This window comes from Equus asinus, chromosome 4, assembly GCF_041296235.1.
Source record: "Equus asinus isolate D_3611 breed Donkey chromosome 4, EquAss-T2T_v2, whole genome shotgun sequence".
NCBI classification, from domain to species: domain Eukaryota; kingdom Metazoa; phylum Chordata; class Mammalia; order Perissodactyla; family Equidae; genus Equus; species Equus asinus.
Window position 1 is genome coordinate 81,594,712 of NC_091793.1, and position 26,156 is coordinate 81,620,867.

The window sequence follows — 26,156 nt, forward strand, 5'->3', positions numbered from 1 at the left end:
TTTGTGTACGGTGTAATATAATGGTCTACTTCATTCCATTGCATGTGGCTGTCCAGTTTTCCCAACACCTTTATTGAAGAAACTTTCCTTTCTTCATTGTGTGTTTTTGTTCCCTTGTTGAAAATTAGCTGTCCATAGATGTGTGGGTTTATTTCTGGGCTCTCAGTTATGTTCCATTGGTCTGTGTGTCTGTTTTTGTGCCAGTGCCATGCTGTTTTGATTACTATAGCTTTGTAGTATATTTTGCATTCCAGGGAGTGTGATACTGCTAGATCAGATTGTGGACAGCAAATGCATTTGAGAAAGCTCCCAGGTCTTCTGTGGTGCCTGATCAACTTCCCTCCTTACCCTTGTGAAAAAACCATTGCCCTAAACTGCCTTCTTAGTGTTTCTTAAAACCTCATTCTCCATACCTTCCCAATGAAAATATTCCTTAAACTGGAATATTGCCCTAAAACTTGGAACACCTACAGGAAAATGTTTTATACTAGGCTCTGTTTTTATCAGGTTTCTTGCAGTCATTTTCTAAATGGAATTTGCTTCATCATTACCTAGAAGAGAAGTAAAGAAGCCTGTTCTGTGTATTTCCTTTGTTTCAGGGCACAATTGTTATCCATAGCTGCATTGCCATGCAGAAAACTGAATGCTCATTGTAGACGGATTCAGACAAGCCTAGAACTAGTCATTAAATTAAATTTCTGAGAGCACACATCTAGATAGATAATGGTGTGTCTGGATCAACATCTTGCTCTAAACCGTCATCTTAAATATGCCACACAGCTAAGGCTCTTGCCTGGCCATCTCAGTCAGACACTGACCTGTTACTGAACTGATGAGTTATTTCTCTGAATAGGCTGAACTACTCATATGGACACTCATTTTTGAAATTTATTAGATCATATGATAATGAAATATGGAGTCAGTTTTTAGATTTAATTATGTAGAGCACCTAACTTGGCTACTGAGCCATGTGTGTTCAGCCATATTTAAAACAGAGTCTGTAGTCTTCATCCTACATTGACTGCATAGGATAGTCATTGTGTAGATTTGGTTCATTCAGTGGTTATTGAGCTCCTACAGTCAGTCACTGCCAGGCTCTGAAGTTTGCAAAGATGACTATGACTTTTCCTCTGCCTTTGAAAGGCTCCTAATCTATTGGAGGATTCAGATACGTAAACACTTTCAGCAGTGTGCTAAATTTCCTATAAGAGGCATATGCAAAGTTTAAGGAGAGTTCCTTGAGAGCAGAGGGCTCTGCCTCTTACCTCTAGTCTCAGATCTTTGCAAAGCCTTTGGCACCTAGAAGACACTCAGTAAATATGTTTGAATTGAACTGGATTACTGTTTATTATTTCTGCCTTATAATATCCAAACTACAACTAGTTCTGAATGTCCATCCAAAAAAGAGACCATGTTTTAGCTAAAAGTGACTTCATGATGGATGTGGAATCAGAGATTACAGAAAGTTCTGGAGATTTGAAGATGGATTTAATAAATAGGAATAAAAGACTCAATAAAGAAGATACACATGTTCACACACATGCGCGCAGACAAAAGCAATGAAGGGCAGGGAAGTGAAACTAATTAGGAAAAGAAAAAGACATTGAAATCAGAATTAAGTGACAGCAGCATTTACTGGTCAGCCTGTTAGAATACGTGTTGCTTGAGGGAAGAGAGGCTTTCCTTTGTGTTTCTAAGTATCCTTTACAGAAGTAGCACAGCTCAGTAAATAGTTATTTAATTATAACGACCAGAAATTCCTCATTATGAAGATAAAAGATTTGATTTGGGGATGAAAAAGAAGAGAAATAAGAACAAAGGAGGTGGATTTTTAAAATGAGGAGTATCCCACAATAAAATGATGTCTATGGCATGTTTTTCTGCAAATGTTGGAGCCAGGCCTTAATGGAGAGAGTTGCTAATTAAAATGCAATTTATCTGGTTAAGGGAGATCAGCCAGGAGAACACTGAAGTTTTCTGTCCTTCCTTCTCCTTACCTGACTAAGGAAGGAGGCACATCATGGTATGTTATTGTTAATACAGTGCGAAAAACAGAATCTGGTTTATATCGCTTTGAAAATAAAGTTAACACCATATGTTGTGCCCACTGAGAGCCATTATGATAATGCTTCCGTCAGAAAGTGTATAATTGCTCAGCTCAGAAATGGCACCAAGTCACAGAACACTGACACCAGCACATTTTCTGCAATTAGTGTTTGCTGCTTCTTTCTCTGCCAGGTTGAAAATAATAATAATAATGATAAGAGAGCCCCTCCTCAACCTCTGAAATATTTATTTTCTTGTTATGTCTTGTTTGTAGGCAAATTCTTATTTGGGCAAACAATCACTGTCTTCGGAATGAAAGATTTTTTAATATATACTCATGATCCTCATTTTTTTTCATTGAAATGAGGTTTTATTTTTTTTTCTCCTTCATTCCAATTCTCCCTTCTCCTGGAGCATATCCTGCAGTGATCACTCCCTCTTCTGAAATATTAGTGGAACATCAATTATCTAGGCTATTTATTATTCACGATTTCCTGCCTTGGATAGTCTCTTTTGTTAAGTTAAATCGGGGGACTTTAGCCTAGTCCACGGATGAGGGCCAGGGGTCTTTGAGCATCCTATAACTATTTGCAGAACCGTGTGGGAAAGTATCATTTGTGTATTTTCCTGGGGAATCAGTTTCTTTCATTAGATCATAAAGGAGGTTTGGGAAACAAAAAATCTCAAGTATTTGAAATCTTCACTGAAAGTTCATAGAAAATATAGGTTCTCTCTTATATTGCTTTGGCCAAGTCTAGCTTAATTTCCTAACACTTCAACTGTGTTTACTATAGACAGTCATGGTTCTAAGTGCCTTGCTTTCTTAACTCAGTTATTCCCTACAGCAATTCTATAAATAGATTCTATTATTATTCCTGTTTTGCAGATGATAAAACTGAGGCAGAGGCTCATAAAGCTGGTAAGAGGAAAGTCAGGCTTCGCACTCAGGGAGCTAAGCTTTAGAAACCACCCTTAATTACTGCACTGGATCAACTGTGTATGTAACAACCCGGAATTACATGCATTCATTAAAAAGTCCATAAATAAATGCTCATTTGTTTTGATTTATTATTATTATAGGTTTCTGAAGAGCAAGTTTGCTTTTTCACAGTCTCAAGATTACAACCAGTGGAAATACATCATCAAACTAATTCCGTATAATGTTCATTTATTTTGTAAATACTTATTACCCATCTGCCATTACACATTACACATCTGTGCTGAGCATTGTGCAATGATTCACTTACGTTATCTTTTTTAATACTTGCAGTTGCCCCTGATGTAAGTATGGTTATCCCCATCTTATAGATGAGAAAACTGAGGTCCTGAAAGACTAAATAACAACCTCACCTCATTCATGAAGTGTCAGAAGAACAGTCCAACCTATGTCTCTCTCCCTCAGATGCTGCATCTCTTAGCATCTACGCTGGGCTGGGTTTTCAGTTAGATGCAACAGATATTGCTAAAACATCTTCTAAACTTGGGTACAAAATTTGTAGGGATCAGCCCAGTTACTGGCAGTCTGAGGCAGCATCTTATGAGCGGATAGGCATGAGAGGCTACCTCATCTTTGGTTGGAGTAAATCATCATTGTATTTACTGTGCTCGTTCTTTCCATTTCAGTTTTTACTCTTAGACCCTCCACTGAACTCAAGACTCACACAAACAACTGCCTTCCTCCTGTCACCCCCTGAATGTCCAATAGGTATCTCAAGCTTACGTTTCCAGAATGAGATGCCTGATGATACATTTAAAACTGCTCCTCCCTCATTCTTCCCATTTGCAATAATAGCAATTCTCTCTTTTCAGGTGCTTGGGCCAAAATCATTGAGGTCGTCACTGACTCTTTTCTTTCACTCATACCCAATATCCAAATTTTTGGCAAGTGACATTGAATCTAGGAATGTAATATATAAAAGATCCAACCACTTCTCATCCCTTCCAAGTTCGCTGGTCCAGCTTACCATCATTTATCACCCAGATGATTGCAGTAGCCTTCTTATTGTTCTCCCTACTTCCGCCCTTATGCCCCTAGAGTCTAGTCTCATCTGCGTGGCCAGAGTGACCTTATTAAAACTTAAATCAGGTTAAGTTACTCTGATGTTGTGTTGTCCAATATGGAAGACACATTTGACTATTGAAGTTGAAATTTAAATGAATTAAGATGAAATAAAACTTAAAATTCAAAATCGTCCCATTCACGACAACATGGAGGGACCTTGAGGGTGTTATGTTAAGTGAAATAAGCCAGATAGAGAAAGACAATCTCTGTATGACTCCACTCATATGTGGAGGTTAAACATGTAGACAAAGAGAACAGATTAGTGGCTACCAGGGGAAAAGGGGGGTGGGGGGTGGGCGCAAAGTGTGAAGTGGTGCATCTACAACATGACTGACAATAATGTACAACTGAAATTTCACAAGGTTGTAAACTATCATAAACTCAATAAAAATTGTTAAAAAAATCATTTTCTCAGTCACACTAGCTACAGTTCAAATGTTCCATAGCCACAAGTGGTTAGTGGCTACTATATTGGACAATGCAGATATATAACATGTCCATCAGTCCAGAAAGTTCTGTTAGATAGCACTACAATGACTTCCCATCTCACACCACATGACTTGGCACCATATCCACTCCCATCACCACCTATCCAACCTTATTTCCTTCCACTCTACTCTTTGTTCACTCATTTCCAATCTCACTGGCTTCCTGACTAGTTCTTAACATGCCAAGCATGTTCCTGCCTCAGCTCCTTCACAGTTGCTCTTCTCTCGTCCTGGAGTAATCTTCCCTCTGATATCTACATGGCTTGCTGTCATGTCTCTGCTCAAATATCACATTATTAGAGACTTTCTGTGACCACCCTACATAAAACAGCAACTCATCCAACTCTTTGAATCTCCTTATTCTTTGCTCTGATTTGTTTTTCATTAGCAATTAGCACCATCTGATGTATGATTTATTTAGTTATTTATTTAACTTTCTCTCTCCCACCCGCACTTTACTGACTGCTCTGCTCCAAGCCCCTAGTGTACGTACTGCCTGGCGGAGTAGGTAAATAAAAGGAAGAACAATTGAAAGCATGAACTTTGTTCTGTTGCACAGGAACCAGTGGCTGGAGAAAGCTATGGAAAAAGTACGGACCACGCTTGCCCCGGGATGACCTCTGCCTATATGTCACATCTGTTGACCTCACTCAAATGCTGGACAAGTTGGGGATTAAGTATGAATGTTACGACCTTCTGTCCACCATGGACATATCTGACTGCTTTATTGATGGCAATGAAAATGGAGACCTGCTTTTGGATTTTTTGACAGAAACCTGCAACTTTAATTCAACAGCACCACCTGATCTCAAGGCAGAAATTATGAAAGATCTGCAAGAACCTGAATTCAGTATAAAGAAAGAGGGAAAGGTTCTTTTTAATAATAACCTGAGTTTCATAGTGGTTGAGGCATAAATATCATGAGAGTGTCTTCAAAAATTATATTTTGAACAATGTTCATCCTTCACTTATTTCTGTATTAAAATTACAAATATATCTCATAACATAAATAAAGCATTGTCTCTTTCATGTAAAACCTAGAAAATTCCAAGACATTCTTGGAGTTCCATGTAGAATCATATGACTGCTGGTCTTATCCCCATCCTTTCTCCAGGTAAAGAGACCGCTTGCAGACTAAATACTGCGTCAGCTGGAAAAATGAGACAACTAAGTTTCACTGGCTTATTGACAATAAAATCCTTTCCATTTGTTGATAGTACTGGAATTTCCCAGAATACTAATAAAGTGTATGCTATGAATTCTTTAAATACTAGTAAAGTATATACTTATTGATACCTTGAACACTAAGAAAGTATATGTTTACTGATTTCCCCCCTTTTGCAAAGAAGTATTTGTCTTTGTACATTCCTCTATTGTAGTTTCTGTCTTATTTTTATTGATTACTAAAAAGTAAGCACTTTTGGGATATTACAAAATTAACTCTTTGTCATGTGTTGTCATTTCCTCCTATTTTGTTTTCCCTTTTAATTTTATCTATGATTTTATAATATTTTGTTTCTTGATATACTGATGTTTTTCTATTTTATTCAGTCAAATTTAATTTTTTTCTTTTTTTAATTTCTGGGTTTTTGACACGTGTGTGTGTGTGTGTGTGTAAGACTGTCCCTGAGCTAACATCTGTGCCCATCTTCCTCTATTTTGTATGTGGGAGGCTGCCACAGCATAGCTTGATGAGTGGTGTAGGTCCATACCCGGGATCTGAATCCATGAATCCTCAGCCACTGAAGCAGAGTGCACAAACTTAACCACAACACCACTGGGCTATCCCCCGACACATTTTAAAAAGGTCTTCTAAAACCAAAGTTTTAAAATATTAACATTTTTTATCATAATAATTTTATAGTTTCACTTTAAAAAACTAAATCTTTGATATGTTTGAAATTTATGTAAGTATAAAGAGTGAGGCTGAGAACAGCTGTTTCCCCTCAGAAAGATAGCCAGCTGTGTCAACACAATTTACTTGAAAAGAAGAAAACCTCCACTGACTTAAAATACACATTTTATCATTTACTAAATTTCCAGAAAAGCTTGAATCTATTTCAATACTCTATCGTGCCTTATGTCACTCAGTCTAAGATCTCCTCTAAGATCAAGTCATCTTCGGACAAGAGGATTTCAGGGGATTTTTGAAAACTTATTTGATATTTTTAATTTTATCTTTGATAATAAACATCTATCATTCTTATAAAAACAATACATCTATTTAGATAAGTAAGTAATTTGATAATAAATAAATATATTTTTAAAGTGAGTCAATAATTACCACTCCCTGTTGGAAACAAAACAAGAGTAAGGTATTACTCAAGAGCTCATGAATCCTGATTCTCCAGTGATGGAGCCTTCCACACAGCATGATATTCACTCTTTCACACTATAGAGCTACCGCTTAATGCTGCAGTAGAATCATTTGGAAGAGGTACTGCCCCTCCCTGATGATCTAGCTGAGGCCCAGGGAGTACACTGGAGGACAGAGCCTATTCATGCTGACAAACCAAGCTTTGTTGCTCATCATAAGTAAAACTGACTTGCATTGCTCTCTTTTCTTGGACAACTTCATCAATGTTTTTTGAATTATAAGTTCCAACAGATGAAATGACAGTTATCCAATCAGATTCCTGAATGTGAACCCTGAACCATTAATCATACTGATATGTACTACTGACAAAGGAAGTACACGAGGCACACATAATTGATGGATATGGGCCATGATGATCTTAAAAAACTTCACCAAAAGGATGGAAATCAAGACTACAGGGCGAATTATGGCCTTTTCTAAAAAGCACACACTTAAAGATAGAAAAGAAAAGCAGTCTATAGATGGATATTTGTAAATATGGCCCTTTTTGCATCTCTATATAGCCCTTAAAATCTCACCTGCTTCAATTTAATGTAACGGGAACAATCAAGATTTTTTAAAGAGAAAATCCTCATGAGTACCTACCAGTCAGTGGTGTAAAGCTGCATAGGTGCAAGGGATGGAACTGTTGGCTTCTGCCTGCACTGCATGATATTACAAAGGATTTGTGGCAGTCACATATTGACTTTTCAACTTTGTTCTTGTGGTTCTGAAAAAAGCTTGCAGCATGAATTGGAATGTTGTTTTATACATCATTGTACATCTCCCAGTGATTAACATGGTGCCATGCGTATGGAAGATGCTCAATAATGGTGTTCAGTGAATTCTTCCTCAAGTATCTATCTTACACCTGTGTGTTTATATTCTTATTGTAAACATATCTCAAGAAACACAAGAAAACTGTTTGTTGCCCTTAGTATTAATATAAACCTTAACTTTATTTAAAGTGTTTCTGGCCCTTTTTTAAATTTGTTGTTAGGGAGTATTGCCAAAATCCAAAGAGAAAACATTAAGTGGAGCACAGTATTTGAAGACCTTGATATTTGCTTATAAAAATTGGCAACTTTCTTGATTGAAAGCTCTGCCAATCTGGGCAAAAAAATTTTCAAATTTCTGGTGTGCATCCATATAAACAGATGCAAGGGTCACACAGAATACTAGATCTTAAGTCTGTGAAACTGCACAGACCCAAATATATATTTAATGTATTTAAAATGCTTATTTAGTAAGAAGGCTAACAGAATATTTTGTCATATTAAAAGCATATTTGTAGGTATTTATCCGATCAGAATATTATTTCTAAGAAAACAAGGACTTCTTGCTAAGCCCCACAGGGGAATAAATGTATAAAATAGTCTTGTTAGATGGAGTGGCAAGACCAGAAATCTTGGGTTCAAATCCTGGTTTTGTTAATTACTTGCTAGGTGATTTCAGGCAACTTATTTTTTTTCTATTCTCACATTTCTTCATCTTCAAAATGAAGATAATCATAGTTCTTACCTCAGAGGATTGTCATGAGGATTCCAGGAATTAAGCTACATAAATATACTCATAAAGTGTCAGACATGAGGAATTTCAAAAATATTAACTATGATTATTAATTGCTCATAAAAATTCAATATAAAGTGCAGAGAAGACAAAAAAAGTTAAAATTAAGGAAAATTATGACTGAAACTAAAGGAGTCAACCTACTTCCTTGACCTTTCTAGCCAAAGGCATATGGCCTTTCCGTGTCTATTAGAGCTGAGCTGGTGCTTCACAAAGCCCAAGGTGCCACCAGGACTGGGACAGTTAAGCCTCATCTTAGGGAATCTGCCTGCCTGATGCTCTAAGTGCTTATTCTCTGTACCATGAGAAGTGGCCCCCTCCCATCCCTGTCTGAGGGTGGGCAGCTGACAAGGATGGCAACTCATAGGCTGGCCAGAAATTAACTGGAGTGGTTTCTCTTGAAAAATATAAAATGGATTCTTTTAGTTCTTCTCCTAGAAATTTGGAATTACAAATTTTAGGAAATTAGGCATTGATTCTATCACTCATTCATGAAATATACATTCCACCAATACTTACTGTGTGAGGCATTGCTCTAAGCAAGGAACGTACTGTAATAAAGAAAACAAAGTTCGCAACGTCCCTAACCAGATTTCTATTGGGAGAGCAGACAAAAAAATAAATATATGCCAAATAGTGATAGGCACTGTTAAGAAACTAAAAGTAGATAAGGAGAAAAGGGTACCAGAGGGTATAATTTTAGTTGGAGTAGTCAGGGAAGACCTTTTTAAAAGGGTAAGATTGTGAACAGAGATTTAAATGAAGTGAAGGAGCAAGCCATGCGAGGAGTTGGGAGACCATTTCAAGAAGGAAGTGCAAGGACAAAGGCCCTGATGTGGGTGGGAATGAGCTTACATATTTGAAGAACAATCAGGAGGCTAGGTGGCTTTCTACATTAGCTGAGCTGACAAGTCAAAAGATAGATTCAAGTTCGGAGGAGGCACTGTGGGCCAAATGCGGGAGGAATTCACTAGGATGCCACAGTTAGAAAGAGTGGAATGGAGCAGACTTGAAGAGAGAAAGGGATGCCGGGAGTATAAGACCACATGGCCTTTGAATGAGAGATGAGCATTGGCTGCCTCAAGTAATGCTCTTCGCCATTTCCAACTCCTCTCTATGTCTATCCTGAAGACAAATATCCTTTTCCCCAAGGTATCCTTGTGGGTGTCTGCCTCTGCCCTCTCAAATGTCCTAGTTAGAACAGCATGTAAGATCTCATCTGATTCTTAATGAGTTTGAAAGATTGATGATTATCCCATTTTGAAAGTGAGGAAGCTGAGATCCTGACAAGTTAATTCAGCTTGCTTAGCCCAGCAATCAAAGCATGTTAGTAACAGGTGGTAAGCTAGACCCTAAACCTTCTGACTTCACACTATGTGTCCACATATTAGGCAAACTAAATTTATGATCCTCTTTCATCTTAGATGCAGCTTATCTTTAAAAAGAGTGAGACTTTATAGAACTAAATTGCCTTTGCCCTCAAATGTCAATCTGCACACTGAAGGGGATCTGATTACAAAAGGGAAGATGAAGCAGTCGAAGGGTCAAAGGGTAGTATAAAAAATCAACTCCTTGAATGATGAACTAGCACTCTTTCTAAACACCAGGCTTCACTAATGTTTGTTTTAATCTAGTCATAAATACCTGGGTTATCCCAACCATTTGCCTTGACTTTTGCCTTTATTTCTCTACCTCTGTTCCTACGAGATCCCAGGCATCATCAATTTCATGTTTAAATTATCTGCCACCCACATCCTAGTTCTCCTATGATTCATACACTGTGCAATACACATCCATAGTATGCGATCAACTAATGCAGGGTAGTTAAAGCTACGGATCGTGTAACCCATTTCTCAATGTGATATACACCATGAAAAGGCAACTGCAGTAAAAAGGGAGATGATTTAAGAGCCTCCCTGGGCAACGACAGTCACAATTTCCAAACGTGCCAAAAATTCATTAGGGCTCCATGTCAGATTGCCATAATCTCTGTACCAATGGATTAATAAATACAGTGATGTGCTGTTCTGGAGGCTGCAATGACACATTGTGGATATTCTGTATAAGCAGCGTCTTCCTATGATCACATTCTTCTCTTGAAGAATTATCTGTGTTTCCTGATTCGTCTTAATGATACTTGAAGGACTTTGCAAACAACCTGCCCAGGGTAGAAAATGTTGAAATAAATCACAGGGGCCATCAACCACAGTCCAAGCTTGGTGAGTTCTCCAAAGACATTTGATACAGAAGATGCAGGAAAATGTCAGTACCTCTATTTATGTCTTACAGCTAACTAATTTCATGCTAATTTCATTTCTATACTGTGATTCCTTTTTCTACATGTGTTGATGGATGGGCTTCAGGAGTTAATTCTCTAGTTTCCGATGCAGGCAGACTGGACATAAATCCCAGGGTTTTGTAGAAGAGGCCGTTGATCCATGCTACTTATTATCAGCACAAGCACATTGCAGCCTTGGCTTATTTAGCAAGATATTGCTACTGTTCTGGACGTTTTCCAAGGGGCTTAATCTACTCCACAATAGCTTTTAATGGGAGGTGCTTTACAGCCTTTATGGTTTGTTTATTATTATTTTTATTAATATTTTTACTTCTCCAGGTCTGATTGGGAGAAGAATCTGAACTTTTTCTAATTTTATAAAAGATATCCAGAAAATGGGACAAGGAAATTAGCGAGGGCTTACTGCTTCAGAAGAAATCTCATGGGATGGATTTGTTTGGGCAAAGTTGGCAACCCATTGGTTTCCCATCTGTGTGTCCTAGGAAAGTTGGAGTAAACATTGGCTCCCAGGCTTAGCTGCTTCCCTGTGTTTTCTTTGGTCTCTCTAATTTATAGATTTCCTGCTTGAAAAGGAGTTGATCGTGGAGGAAGATTCTTTGCTAAATAAAACCAACCTTAAAGAATTTTAAGTACTCCACATTAATAATAGTTAATAGTTATTGAGGGCTTATGATGTGTTTGGCACTGTTACATTATTTAATCTAATCCTCATAATATGCTTATGAGGTAGTTACTATTTTTATCCCAATTTCACAAAGATGGAAACTGAGGTTTAAGTTGCTTATATAACTTCCCCCACATTCTCATGGCTGGTGGAACCAGAATTCCATCCCACACCGATGAACCCCAGAGACCATGTTCTTAACCACCACATCTTGGCTGCCTCTAATAGTGACTCGTTGATTCTCTGTTCCTTTCTCTCCTAACTCTCAAAGCCTCATTATAGTAATTACCTCCTAGCCTCCGAATTTTCACTCTATTTCCTGGGGACTAATCTCACCTGGTGACTCTGGTACAAAGAGAGCACCTGTCTGGCTTAGTCAATTTTGATCCAACAATGTATTACCTTCAAAAGGCAGCTCGTACATGGCTGTGGCCTGACCTCTTGGGCAGGGAAGGACAATCCCAGTGAATTGATCTATCATTTTGATCTTGTGTAAACGTATTCTCAGTTATTGGGTATCCACAGAAAAAGAGACTGTGTAATGGCAAATAATAAGGCCTGTGTAGCTCCAGCTGGCCAGAGAGTTGTAAGGTAACATGGCAGAGACTGTTTCCTAATAGCAATTCTCCTTTTCTTCTCTAGTAACATAATATCTAATTTTTAATTAGATACATGGCTGCCCAGAGCAAGACTACATTTCATACTCCCTTAGAGCTACATGTAGTCAGATGTCTAAATTCCAGCCAATGGGATGTGAGAAGAAGTAACACAATTTGTGGGTTCTGCTGACAAAAGAAGAGGTATGTTCTCCTCTTCTGCTTTTCTGGATGACTGGAATGCAAATGTGATAGTGAGCTATCTCAGACCATGCAGACAAGAGCAGCAATGCCATAGATAATGCAGAGCAACAGGTAGAAGAAGCTGGATCCCTGGACTTGAAAGAGCCACGTGGCCACCTCAGGGTGGACTGCCTACCCAAAGACTGTTATATGAGAGAGAAACAACATTCTATCATCTGTGTACAATGTTAACTTATTGGGAGAAAGATTATGCCCTGACTACCACAAGTAGGGTAATCAGACCCAAGTCTTTCCCATCTTTTTCAGAATCTTTTTTCTAATCTATAAACCAGGCCAAAAGGAACACTGAGAAAATAAGAGAAAAACTTTGGAAAATACAACATAGGTTCTATTGGGTCTAGGAGCATGGGTCACTATTTTTGAGGAAAAAAAATTTTTTTCCAAATAGGGCAAAATACCAAGATGAGAAGTGTACCCATTTTATCAATCACCTGAATTCTAGATGTTTAACCTGCGTGATGTCAAATACTCACCTAGGAGATGACTTATTTATTCATCACAGTATTTAGTTCTGTTTCAACAAGTTATGGAGACATGAATATCAACAAATGCTGTAAATCATACCCAAACACTGCTTTTAAAGTGTCAGTAGGTAGAAGAATCACCTGGGAGGCTAGTTAAATATGCAAATTTCTTGGTTCTACTCTAGATCTGAACCATGTGTGAGGCCCAGGAATCTGACTTTTTATAGATCAACCAGATGATTCTCTGGCTCACCAGAGCCTCGAAACCTGTAAGGTACTGAAGCTTGTAAGGAATATTGATAATAATCATAATAGAATAATTATAGATATATTGTCATTCACTGATGTACCTAGACAATATTTCTCTAAATGCTGCAAATAATAAAATATCTGAGATGAACTGAGCACTTATGTGTCAGGTACTATACAAAATTTTGACATGTAATTACATTTAATTTTCAAAATAAAAAGGGATTCTTTACGTATTATTCTCAGTTTTTAGATGAAAACTGAGTTTGGATAGGTTTAGATGGATTTGTACACAGCGTAAGCTAAGAAGCGGCAGAGTTGGGTTTCTTCTCCAAAGACCAAGAGCCTAACTCTTATTTTATTATTTTTGGTGAGGAAGCTTGGCCCCGAGTTAGTATCCATTGCCAATCTTCCTCTTTTTCCTTGAGGAAGATTGTCCCTGAGCTAACCTCTGTGCCAATCTTCCTCTATTTTTTATGTGGGACGTGGCCACAGCACAGCTTGATGAGTGGTATCTAGGTCTGTGCCCAGGATCCGAACCCACGAATCCTGGGCTGCCAAACCGTAGTGTGCTAACTTAACCACTATGCCACTGGGCCAACCCCAAGCCTAACTCTTAGATGCCAAGGCCTCTCATTCATTCTTAGCTCCATCATCCATCAGAGGGAAAAACCACGGTTCAAAGGTCATTCAAGTAAGGACAGTAGTAAATGCACAGGTGTTCATATGTCCATACCCACCATTTGCGAGATGTCATATAGGACTTATAAAAAAAATGAACTCATGGATTAGAAGAAAATGAATAACATTAAAAACATGTTTTATGAATTTAAAGACCAATTTTTTACAAATCTTAGCTGTTACAAACACACACACGCGCACTGGATAAATGCTTTCAAATGGATTCCCATGATTGTGCCTACTCTATTTTCATATTCAAAATTCACTACAATTTAACTCAAAATCTTTTGCTGAATTGTTTCTTTTTTTTTGTTTTAATTTTATTGAATTTTGTTTTTTGGTGTATAATTGTCTAAGCTGTGGTTAGCATTTTTCAATTTTGTCAGTTTTTATAAATGTATATATATGTATATAGACCATATATGTGTGTGTGTCTGAGTGTATGCCACACACACACACTTCATATAAACAAAAGTCATTTATATAAGCACTTCCACACTTATATCACAGCTCTCAATCTCTATAGCGAGAGGAATTGTGATGTGGAATACAAATTTATGTTAATTTAACATGAATACTTGTGGGTTTTCTTAATTTGAAATAATACTTAAATAAGCAAGACACTAGTATATATCAAATCTTAAGTGGGTCCTTAATTATAGCAGGAAGCTAAACAAAGAAATTAACATACAAAATTTACTTTTAACTCAAAGACATCAATATATCTCATGCTTTTGTTGTATAGCAAGAATTTTTAACCAACAGTACTACTCAGAAGAGAAAAAGCCTCCATTTTCAATAAAAATAAAAATGCTAAACTTAAATAGATTAATATCTAATTTTATACTTTCATTTATATTACGTGCAAAATTATCTTAAATATTTGTTATGGATGAAGTGGCTTTCTACCAAATTGGGCCTTTTCGTAGTAGAAAATGTTAACATAAATTGTAGCATAAATCATTGCCTTGTAGAATACCAGAAGGCGCATATAAAAACCCATATCTTTACTGCACATATTTCCCATTAACCATAATCTATTAGTAATTGAAGTTCATTACAAATTCTTGTAGACTTTATTGCTATCATGCTGCATGACATACCGAACCTGGCTTGCATAACAAGAAGCCCTTGCTGGGAAATATCCTATTAACAATGACAGTGCATTTGTCATTGTGATAATAAACCCAAGAGCTGCCTGTAGACTATAAATTATCCAGGCACCATTTGTGCTGCCCTGGCTTGAAGGTTTGTCAGCGCTTCCATTTTAAACCCCTGATTTTTAGTGAGTTGTAACTCAACTATCAGAATCTGCAGTGAGCTGCAACTTTGCATCCAAGGACTAAGCTCAGGACTCCTTTTGGAACAGTTCTTAAGTGTGATTTACATTTTCCAATCAAAAAGAACAGAGGTCTGCTGGCTTGTGCACAATAGTATTAAAAGCATCTGTAAGACATAATCATTTCCCACCAAGAAAAATATGTTCAGATCCTGCCCAGATACCCATGGCTATGTAAATCAGAGTTTGTAACAGTCCCAGTTTTGTGCCTTAAAAAGACATTATTTAATTTTTCGTAGGGTAACAACTAAACTCAAATGTCAGGCATTCGAGGCAACTACATATGCCAAGTGATTTTTCCTTCCATGCAAGAGCCCCCACGCCTGCCCCCTTCAGATCAATAATTTGAAAAATAGAAGAATTTACGTGGAGCACTGAAAAAACATTACTGAGAAGGGAGAGGAGCTGTGGAGAAGTAAATGTAATATTGAAACAGAAACAGCCACAACTGTGTAAATAGATGTGCTTTGGCTTGGAGGCGAGCTTTCCCAGTCTGTGGCATTTCTCAGCCAAGCGGCTGGAAGGCAGCAGCACGAGAAAGGGCGTTCTGCATTACAGGGCAACTGGTTCCAGAAGCTTCCATCTTTCTTACCTCAAAATGGGGTATTAGATAAGTACAGTTACCTGAAAAATCTCCCCAGTTCCCCAATTAAGAACATGCATTTCCATGGATACAATCACAGTAACCAAGACTGTCAAGTCTTGGGGTTCTGCAGAGAGGGAATGACGGATAGAGGCTGACCTTATTTGGACACTTGTGTGTGAGACCAGATGTTGGGGACAATGGGAAAGCAGGCAGCGAAGGAGGAGACTCAGACTGGCTTTCACAGTGGTTACTGACTGCTAAGGGAGACGGACAAGAAAGAAAACAAACGTAATACAAGATAAAGTGAGACATAAATGCAAAATCGAGCTGTAGAAATGACTTGAGGGAATGTAAAGCAATTAGTTCTTCGTAGAGGATTAAAGAAACAGATTTCATGGACAGGACACATTGAGCAGGATCTGGAAGCAACTCCATTGTGCTTTTTTGTTGTTTTCTTTACAGACTCCTCCCACTCCCATTCTCCCACGCGATGCCCTTTTCTAGGATCCATCACAACATGAGGAGAATAAACAGATTCTACTTTCAGGAACAACCATTAGCTTGGGATGTGGTGGATTAATTTATATTTGCCCAACTTCTAATAATGACAAATATAAAAATCACAGCCAGAATGAAACAATTGCTTAGAGAGAGTGCAACCAAAGCATAGCCAGAAGGAATGAATCTGCTTTTTCTTTCAAGGAAACTCTAATATCTAGGTCTCAGCCTTCTTCCAGTGGGATACTGGGCCTTCAGTTTTACTCAGTCATTAAGTGGGGAAAAGCAGAGAAAATAGGCTCTTTTATTGAGTTTATTCCCAAACATCTTTGAATGAAAATTCACGTAGTTCAGAAGATAGCAGTGCAATCCTTTGCATAGAAAATTTACTGGGAGGGACGAGCTACAAAATCCTAAATCTATATCCCAGGCACTATGCTAAGCAATATAATATGTATTTCATTGCACTCTTGCAAATCATGAAGTAGGTCTTAATATTTCCATTTTACAGAGGGAGAAACTGATACTTGGGTAAGTTGTAGAACCTAAGACAGGTTAAGATTTGCCTAAGATCAAACAGCTATTAAGTGGCACAGTGGGAATTCAGACTAGGCCCATCTGATTGCACAGGCTGTGCCACAGTCTGTTTTTAAGTCAATCTCAAGTAATAATAAACTGGTGCATTGAGAGATCCAGTTCTCACTCTCCAAAATTTAGTTCATACTACTAATTAACTATGCTTCAATTTTTTTCTTCCTTTCTTTTTAGGTCCAAGTCATTTGACTGATGCTCTTCATTCATGTATCATTCTGCCTTATTTTTATTCTCAAGAGCTATTCCAAACCACAGTGCTATCACGTTTAACTAAAAGCAAAAAAAAAAAAAAAAGAGTAAATGTTATTTAGTCATAAAGATAATTGGTTCTCTTAAAATTACATGATATTCTCTTTGACTTATCTAGAACAAAATCCATAATTCAAGATAAACCTTTCATTTGAAAATAGTTCTGGTCCCTATAACAATGAAGCATATAGAGTTTGCCCCCCTAGATAAAAGTTCTGCCACCTTAACTGTAAATTCCACAATGCGCTCGACTCATTTCTTCCTCTGATAGCCTCTTTGCCATTTGGTGATGGATATCTGTTCCTTCACTTGCTTTCTTTTCAAACTCCATCCTAGTGCTCTAATAAATCACAGATTTTTTTTTCCTAGCAAGTTTTATGTCCTTTTATAATGGTGAACATGACTTGCATAGTATACAGAGTACTGAAATATTCTGAACAAATGGAGTAGGGTCATTTTGATTCCAAATATTTGCCCAGGCAATAGTTTGCCATTTGGAACCAACCTGAAAGCCAATGAAAGCATGACGAGCCATCTGCTCATTCTCTCTTTCTCATTCTCAAGAATTTAAAACAGTTATTTCCATTTGTATAGCACCTTTCTTTCAAAGAGTTTGCCAATTGCCATGTCTGTTATTTCATTTATCAACCCAAGCACTCAAGCTTTTCACTAAAGTAAAAATACATAATTCAGGAGAAAATAAAAACCTACGATATGTCTTATCAAACAATATCCCCAAAGGTTTTTCCTCACGGGGAACCAAACAACAAGAGCATCAGATGTCTTGCTCCGGGGATAAAGCATATGACTACAGCATGTAATGATCTCCTCTCCCTGCCCTGGCCAACCTCCCATGTCTTCACCAACTAAAGATGGTTTGAACTAAGAATAGGGGGTACAGTTATCGGAAACTTAAGAATGTTAGACCTAAGAGAGAATTCTTCTTGTTGTTAGGGTTTAGGGTGAAACACATATGCCCAACTCTATGTCAGATATGTGAGGTAACACAGAAAATCCATTTTAAATTAAGGGTCTGATAATACAGTGTGTCTGGGTCTTCCACTCTCAGTCAAGCCCAGGGAGACAGCAAACATCATGGAGTAATCTTTCTGCAATCATGGGTGGCTACTGCAGAGTAAAACTGTCACTTCTAGTGACTAAGTTTGTAAGAACAAGAGAAGGCAACAGAGGACACCACACACCAATATGTGTTCCCATAGGTTCGAGAGTGGCTTGAGCAAGCATTCCTAAGATCCCTATCCACTCCCCTCACTACCACCCAAATGGGTGCAAGGGCTGAGAGACGGCCACTCGTCCTCAACAGATCTCATACTGATGATGTGGAGACGCAATCATAGAGGGCTGCTTGGGTAGCGGGACTGGAAGCCAGTGAGAGCCCAGCGGATGACAGTGATCATGATGCATTGCTGACAGAGGCCATGGTACCATGTTTGCTCGCATCACTTTAACTATACAGATCAAATGTAAGCACTGGCTTTCTCTCACAATGAATTTAAATCCTCTCCTACCCCAAACTTCTAGTGTTGACACTAGAGAGAAGGATAGATAGAGAAAAAGTGTCTGAATTTGAGCTTCTACATGAAATGACTAAATAATCTATTATTCGTCTGAATTTGCCTAAACGTGACAGGATTATATTTGTCACCATTAGGTGGAAATGAAGTTGAAATAGACAAAAAGTAAGTCTGATTTGTGGAAAAATAAATTAAAATTTTGCTTTTGTGACTTTCAAAATATGTATCTGTCACTCACGTAAGGACTCAAAATCTATGTAAGTCAGTTTCTTCCTCCTCCCATCCTTGAACTCTATATTACCAATACTGGGGCATGACATATTGTCCTTAGTGTGACAGTGGAAGGAGCATTCCCATAATAATAAGACAGGCTCAATTTCAGATCTGGTACCTTACATTGTAATAACCCCTTCTTCCCAGTTCCATGCAAATTTCTCAATCTATAGAGATCTCACCATCTTGAGCCAAACTCTGCTTTCCACCCAATTTCTATACCCTATCTCCTAGGTATAGTGCATCACAGCCCAGCGAAGATTATCTCTTAAATACAACCCAGTACATATGTATTCATGCCTGTGCACTTTGCCTCATGAGAAGAAATTAGTCACTCCATAATTAGACAAAGCTATAAGTCAGCAGGTAAAGAAAGTCAAAGTTTCAACAAAAGAAAACCACACAGTCTATTCTTCATTCTCTATACTTTAAACCCCGTTAAATCCTTTTCTGATCATCTAACCACTCAATTCCTAAAACTCTTCCTCTGTGACTTATAAAACTCCTGGTCCATTATAATTAGATACATTATGTTCTAGACTCTGACTCTCTCTTGAGGATACCACTTCCCCCATGGCCCTTTCAAACCAAAGCTGTTAGCCCTTCTGCACTCTCACACACTGGGCTGGCAGGAGGGATGGCTGTCCTCTTATCCCCTCATTGCTCCTTCCTTCCTGTTTTCTCTTCTTTCTCCATGGAAATACTCAACTTTGAATCTCAGATGATCAGGCTATTCCACAAACCAGTCCTCCTTGCTGTAGTTATCAACTCATACACAGACCACTTCTTTTTTTTTTTAATTGAGATATAATTGACATACAACATTATATTAGTTTCAGGCGTACAACATAATGATTCTATGTTTGTATATATTGAGAAATGATCACCACAGTAAATCTAGTACACATTCGTCACCATACATAGTTAAAAAATTTTTTTTCTTGTGATAAGAACTTTAAAGATCCACTCTCCTAGCAACTTTCAAATATACAATACAGTATTATTAACGACAGTCACTATGCTGTACATTGCATTCTTATGACATTTATTCTATAGCTTGAAGTTTGTACCTTTTGGCCACCTTTACTCCTTTCAAAGCCCCCCCCCAAACCCCCCAATCCCCTGCCTCTGGCAACCACCAATCTGATCTCTGTATCTACGAGCTCATTTTATTTTCCTTATCTCACTTAGCATAATGCCCTCAAGGTCCATCCGTGTTGTTGCAAATGGCAAGATTTCCTTCTTTTTATGGCTGAATAATATTACTTTGTATATATATACACAACATTTTCATTTATTTATTTATTTTTATTTTTAAATTTATTTTAAATTTTTTAATTGCAGTAACATTGGAATATAACAATTTATAGCTTTCACATATACATTGTAATGTATTTTGAAACTGTGTAGATTACATCATGTTCACCACCCAAAAACTAATTCTAGTCCATCCCCTCACATGTGAGCCTAATCACCCCTTTTGCCCTCCCCCTCTTCCCCTATGGTAACCACCAAGCCAATCTCCAATGTATGTGTTTGTTGGTCGTTGTTTTTATCTTCTACTTATGAGTGAGATCATACTGTATTTGACTTATTTCACTCAGCATAATACCGTCAAGGACCATCCATGTTGTCACAAATGGCCGGATTTCATAATTTCTTATGGCTGAGTGGTATTCCATACCACATCTTCTTTATCCATTTGTCCCTTGATGGGCACCTAGGTTGCTTCCAAGTCTTGGCTATTGTGTATAATGCTGCAGTGAACATAGGGGTGCATGTATCTTTATGCCTTTGCGTTTTCAAGTTCTTTGGATAAATACCCAGCAGAGGGATAGCTGGATCATACCGTAGATCTATTCTTAATTTTCTGAGGATACCCCATACTGCTTTCCATAGTGGCTGCACCAGTTTGCATTCCCACCAGCAGTGTACTAGGGTTCCTTTCTCTCCACACCTTCTCCAACACTTGTTATTTCCTGTCTTGTTAATTATAGCCATTCTGACTGGAGTGAGGTGCTACTTCATTGTAGTTTTGATTTGCATTTCCCTGATAGCTAATGATGTTGAGCATCTTTTCATATGCCTGTTGGCCATCCGTATATCTTCTTTGGAGAAATCTCTGTTCAGATCTTTTGCCCATTCTTTAATTGGGTTGTTGGTATTTTTTTGTTGTTGAGATCTATGAGTTCTCTGCATATTTTGGATTTTAACCCCTTATCTGATATGTGGCTTACAAATATGTTCTCCCAATTGTTAGGTTGTCTTTTCGTTTTGTTGATGGTTTCCTTTGCTGTGCAGAAGCTTTTTAGTTTGATGTAGTCCCATTTGTTCATTTTTTCTTTTGTTTCCCTTGCCCGGTCAGACATGGCACTTGAAAATATGCTGCTCAGACCGATGTCAAAGAGCGTACTGCCTCTGTTTTCTTCTAGAAGTCTCACGCTTTCAGGTCTTACATTCAAGTCTTTAATCCATTTTGAGTTGATTTTTGTGCATGGTGTAAGGGAATGGTCTACTTTCATTCTTTTGCATGCAGCTGTCCAGTTTTTCCAACACCATTTATTGAAGAGACTCTCCTTTCTACATCGTATGCTCTTGGCTCCTTTGTCGAATATTAGCTGTCCATAAATGTGTGGGTTTATTTCTGGGCTCTCGATTCTGTTCCATTGATCTGTGTGTCTGTTTTTGTGCCAGTACGATGCTGTTTTGGTTACTATGGCTTTGGAGTATATTTTGAAATCAGGGAGTGTGATACCTCCAGCTTTGTTCTTTGTTCTCAGGCATCCTTTGGCTATTCGGGATCTTTTGTTGTTCCATATAGATTTTAGGATTCTTTGTTCTATTTCTGTGAAAAATGTTGTTGGAACTTTGATAGGGATTGAGTTAAATCTATAGATTGCTTTAGGAAGTATGGACATTTAAACGATGTTAACTCTTCCAATCCAAGAGCACGGAATATCTTTCCATTTCTTTGTGTCTTCTTCGATTTCTTTCAACAATGTTTTATGGTTTTCGGTGTACAGATCTTTCACCTCTTAGGTTAAGTTTATTCCTAAGTATTTTATGCTTTTTGTTGCAATTGTAAATGGGATTGTATTCTTAATTTCTCTTTCTAGTACTTTGTTCTTAGTGTATATACAACATTTTCTTTATCCATTCACCCATCGATGGGTACTAAGGCTGTTTCCATGTCTTGGCTATTGTAAATAATGCTGTAATGAACATGAGGGTACAGATATCTCTTCAAGTTTACTGTTTCAATTTCTTTTGGATAAATACCCAGAAGGAGAATTGCTGGATCACGTGGTAGTTCTATTTTTAACTTTTTGAGGAATCTTCATACTGTTTTCCATAGTGACTGCACCAATGTACTTTCCCACCAACAGTGCACAAGGGTTCCCTTTTCTTCACATCCTTGCTAACATTTGTTATCTTTTGTCTTTTTGATAATAAGCATTCTAAGAGGTGCAAGGTGTTATCTCATTGTGGTTTTGATTTGCATATCCCTGATGATTACTGATGTTGAGCACCTTTTCATGGACCCATTGGCTATCTGTATGTCTTCTCTGGAAAAATGTCTATTCAGATCGTCTGCCCATTTTTTAATTGGATTTTTGGTTTTTTGCTGTTGAATTATATAAGTTCCTTATATATTTTGGATATTAATCTTTTATCAGATATATGATTTGCAAATATTTTCTCCCATTCAGTAGGTTGCCTTTTCATTTTGTTGATGGTTTATTTTACTGTGCAGAAGAGGTCACTTCTTAATTTTTGACGATTTTGATCCTGCTTCACTGTCACTTTCTTTTATATCACTCCAGATCCTTGGTGATTTCAATGTCCTTCTAATCTAATATGATCCTTCTAATTATCTGGCTTCTCAGTCCCTGAGCTCCTCTCTTCCTATGATCCTCAGCCATTTGATCCCATAATTATACCATATACTTTGTCATTACCTGAACTACATCCCTTCCATATTCTCTATTTCCAGCATCATACTCTAACCACCACCTGCTATCTTTCCAGCCCACTCCTTCCAGTATCTGTTCTTCAGTCTACCTTTGATCTCATCAGGACCTAAAAATCTATCAATTATATCAATGTTGCACTTTTCCTGACCCATCTTGGATTCACTCCCCTTCTTATCCAGCCTTAATTCTGTGACCAATAGTTATAATCCCTCCCTTGCACATATGCATAGCTTCATCATAGGCAAAAAACAGCTCTCGTTAAACCCAATTCTCTGTCTACTCCAGACCTGCAACTATGCTACTGAACATGACTAAAGAAAAGCATAAAATCATGATAAATGGCTTCACTCTAAATTCATGACCACTAATCTCAAGTGGACTCTTAATGCTAACTGGAAATTATATCTCCACATCCATTTCTCTCCCACTTTACCAGTAGACTCTTTCATGCTTGAAATCTCCAATATCTCTTTCTCCATCCTTCATTCTTAGTTGATGACTTAGTTCCTCTTCCTCAGATTCATATTTTACTGAGAAAATAAAAGCAACCAGAAGAGAACTTCTGCAAACTCCCTTCACATCTACTCCCCTACCTGCATCTGTGTCCCTATATTCTGCCTTCTCTCTTGGCACATGGATGCACTGTCCATAGTCCTACCTCTTAGCTAAGAGGTCAATGCCTCTACTTGTGTCCTAGGTGCCAACTCCTCCAGCCTGCTCAAAGACATTGCAGCAGCAATTATCCCCTCTTTTTCCTGAACCATGATTTTCTTTTCTCTATTATAACTTTACTATCAGCATAATAACTTTTATTCTCCTACCTAAAAAATTTCTTCTAAACTAATTCTACTTCCTTCTCTAGCTATCATTTATTTCTGCTTTTCCCTTTACAGAAACTCTCCTGAAAAGTGTTTTCTATACTCACTGTCATTTACTTTCATGTCATTTCATTTTCCCTTAAGCTCACTCTGTGTTTATCCATACTACTCCACTGATACTGCTGTTTTCAGTATCACCAGTGTCCTCCAGATGACTAGATCCAAAGGTAAGCTCTTAGTCCTCACCTTATTCCATCTATTATCAGCATGTGACACATTCTATCTTGAAACACATTCGTCACTTGACTTTCAGGACACTCTCCTCTCATGTTTTGCCCCACACCTCATTTGTCATTATGTCTAAGGGTTTTGTGATGGTTAATTTTGTACGTCAACTTGATTGGGCTAAGGGGATGCATAGATGGTAAAATATCATTCTAGGTGTGTTTTTGGAAAATATTAGCATTTGAATAGGTAGACTGAGTAAAGAAGATGGCCTTCACAAATGCTGATGGGCATCAGCCAATCTGTTGAGAGCCTGAACAGAACAAAATGTACAACGGGGGAAAATTTTCTCTCTGCTTGAGCTAGGACATCCATCTTCTCTTGCCCTGGTTCTTGGGCCTTCAGACTCAGATTGAGACTTACACCACTGGTTCCCCTGGTTCTCAGGCCTTTGGATTTGGACTGGAACAACACCACTGGCTTTCCTGGGCCGCTAGCTTGCAGATGGCAGATCCAGATCGTGGGACTTCTCAGCCTCCATAATTGCATGAACCAATCACCCACAATAAATCTCTTTCTCTATATATCTCTATATAAATCCTATTGGTTCTGTTTCTCTGTAGAAACTTGACTAATACAGGTTCTTTTTGAGTTCCTTCTCATTTTCCTGACCTATTAATTTTGGAGTTCCAAGCACTCAATCTTTGGCCTTTTATTTTCCTTTCTATGCTCACTCTCATTCTCTTGGGGCTTTAATTTATTTAAGCACTCTTGATATACTAACAACTCCAAGATCTCTTTCCGAATTACAGATTCATAGAAGCAACTATCTACGTGGCATCTCTTCTTAAACGTCTAACAGGCATATCAAATTTACCATGTCTAAATATTAAGCTCTTAATCTCCCCAAACTCAAAGCAAACTTCCTCCATCTTACCTTTGCTCCATTTAAATTAATAAGAATGCCATCCTTCCAGAGGCTGTAGCCAGAAACCTTGTATTCTCCCTGAGTCCTCTCTCTTTTCTATACTCCACCCCAATATGACACTGTCAGCCCTTTCACAACTCTCCGCTCAAATGCTCTTTACTCAGAAGATCCATGACTCTCTTTTCCATTTCCTTCAGGTCTTTAAATACCACTCTAAAGAAGATCTTCCCTGACTTTCCTATTTAATATTGGAATCCTCTATGTCCAACACTTACTATTAATTCCCTTGTATTATTTTCTCTATAACATATATCACCATGTTTATATATATATTACTTATACATTTTGTTTGTGGTCTGTCTCCTCTGTCACGCACCCCTATATTATAAACTTTGTGAAGATGGAGTATTTTTTATTTGCTCACTGCTCTATTCCCAGTACCTAGAATAGCATGGGATATAGCAGCATGGGACATTCACTAATAGTTATAGAAGGACTGAACAAAATAGCTTATCCTTAATGTTTTACTGGACAAACACCATGGCCCTGTGAAATGTGTGTTAGGAATACCCCTTTCAAGGAACTAATTTGAAGTTTGCACCCGCCACCATCCATCCTGAGTATCACAAGGTCTCTTGCCTGCTACCTTAGTGCAGGAGACCGTTCTTTCCTTACTGAACACAAAGCAATTCTCAGAGGGGAGCCCAGTACTGTATTCTTGTGTGGAAGAAGCCTATGGTTTTGATGTGGTAAGGCGCTGGGTGTGATGGGTGCCCAATTTTAGGCTGATAAGTACTAACCTCCTTCCTGAAATGCAGCATTGTAGGGGCCAACAACATCTTATTTTTATATGCATAATTTTCTGCAGCACATCCATTCCTCACAGCATACTCTTCCTTTCTATAAACTATATTCATGAGTTTACGCTCATATCTAACCCCCTACCCCACAACCACCTTTTCCAAAGCCAGCCTCTATCAGTCAGGGTGCAAGCAGGAAAACAGGAACCACTCTGAGTATTTAAAATGAACACAAGGAATTGGTTCCAAATTTATATAGAGTAAAGAGAGGATGCGATGAAGCCACTCGGTACAGAGGGAAGCAATCCAGAGATGAGCAAGAGCAATAGGCCCCTATAATCCCAGGTTTGAAGGGACAGAAAGGAGTATTGTCACTTGAGCCCTGGGGAGGGGGTCACCTGGTATAAGCTGGAGCCAAGGTAGTTCATTGCAGGTTTTGCTGGAGGCACAGAAGAAAAGCAGCTGCTGTTGGAAATCCTGCCATAGGCAGACAACTGGCAGCTTCTCCCTTCTTCCCACTGACCTCCAATCTTCCATCAATGCCTTCCTTCACCAAACCCAACCATAAGCATGTGCCAGCAGACACAGCACAGGCCCTT

At 38.1% G+C, this 26,156-nt stretch overlaps 1 protein-coding gene across 1 annotated transcript in view; it reads left to right on the forward strand.

Annotated features, from left to right (window-relative positions):
• The window catches only part of HNMT (histamine N-methyltransferase), a 41,299-nt gene extending 35,391 nt beyond the window's left edge, over positions 1 to 5,908 (forward strand). The window contains exon 6 of the mRNA XM_014863899.3: positions 5,156 to 5,908. Within this exon, the coding sequence (XP_014719385.1) occupies positions 5,156 to 5,511 (356 nt within the window). The 3' untranslated portion in view covers positions 5,512 to 5,908. The remainder of the gene's footprint in view (positions 1 to 5,155) is intronic.
• The last annotated feature ends 20,248 nt before the right edge of the window (positions 5,909 to 26,156 follow it).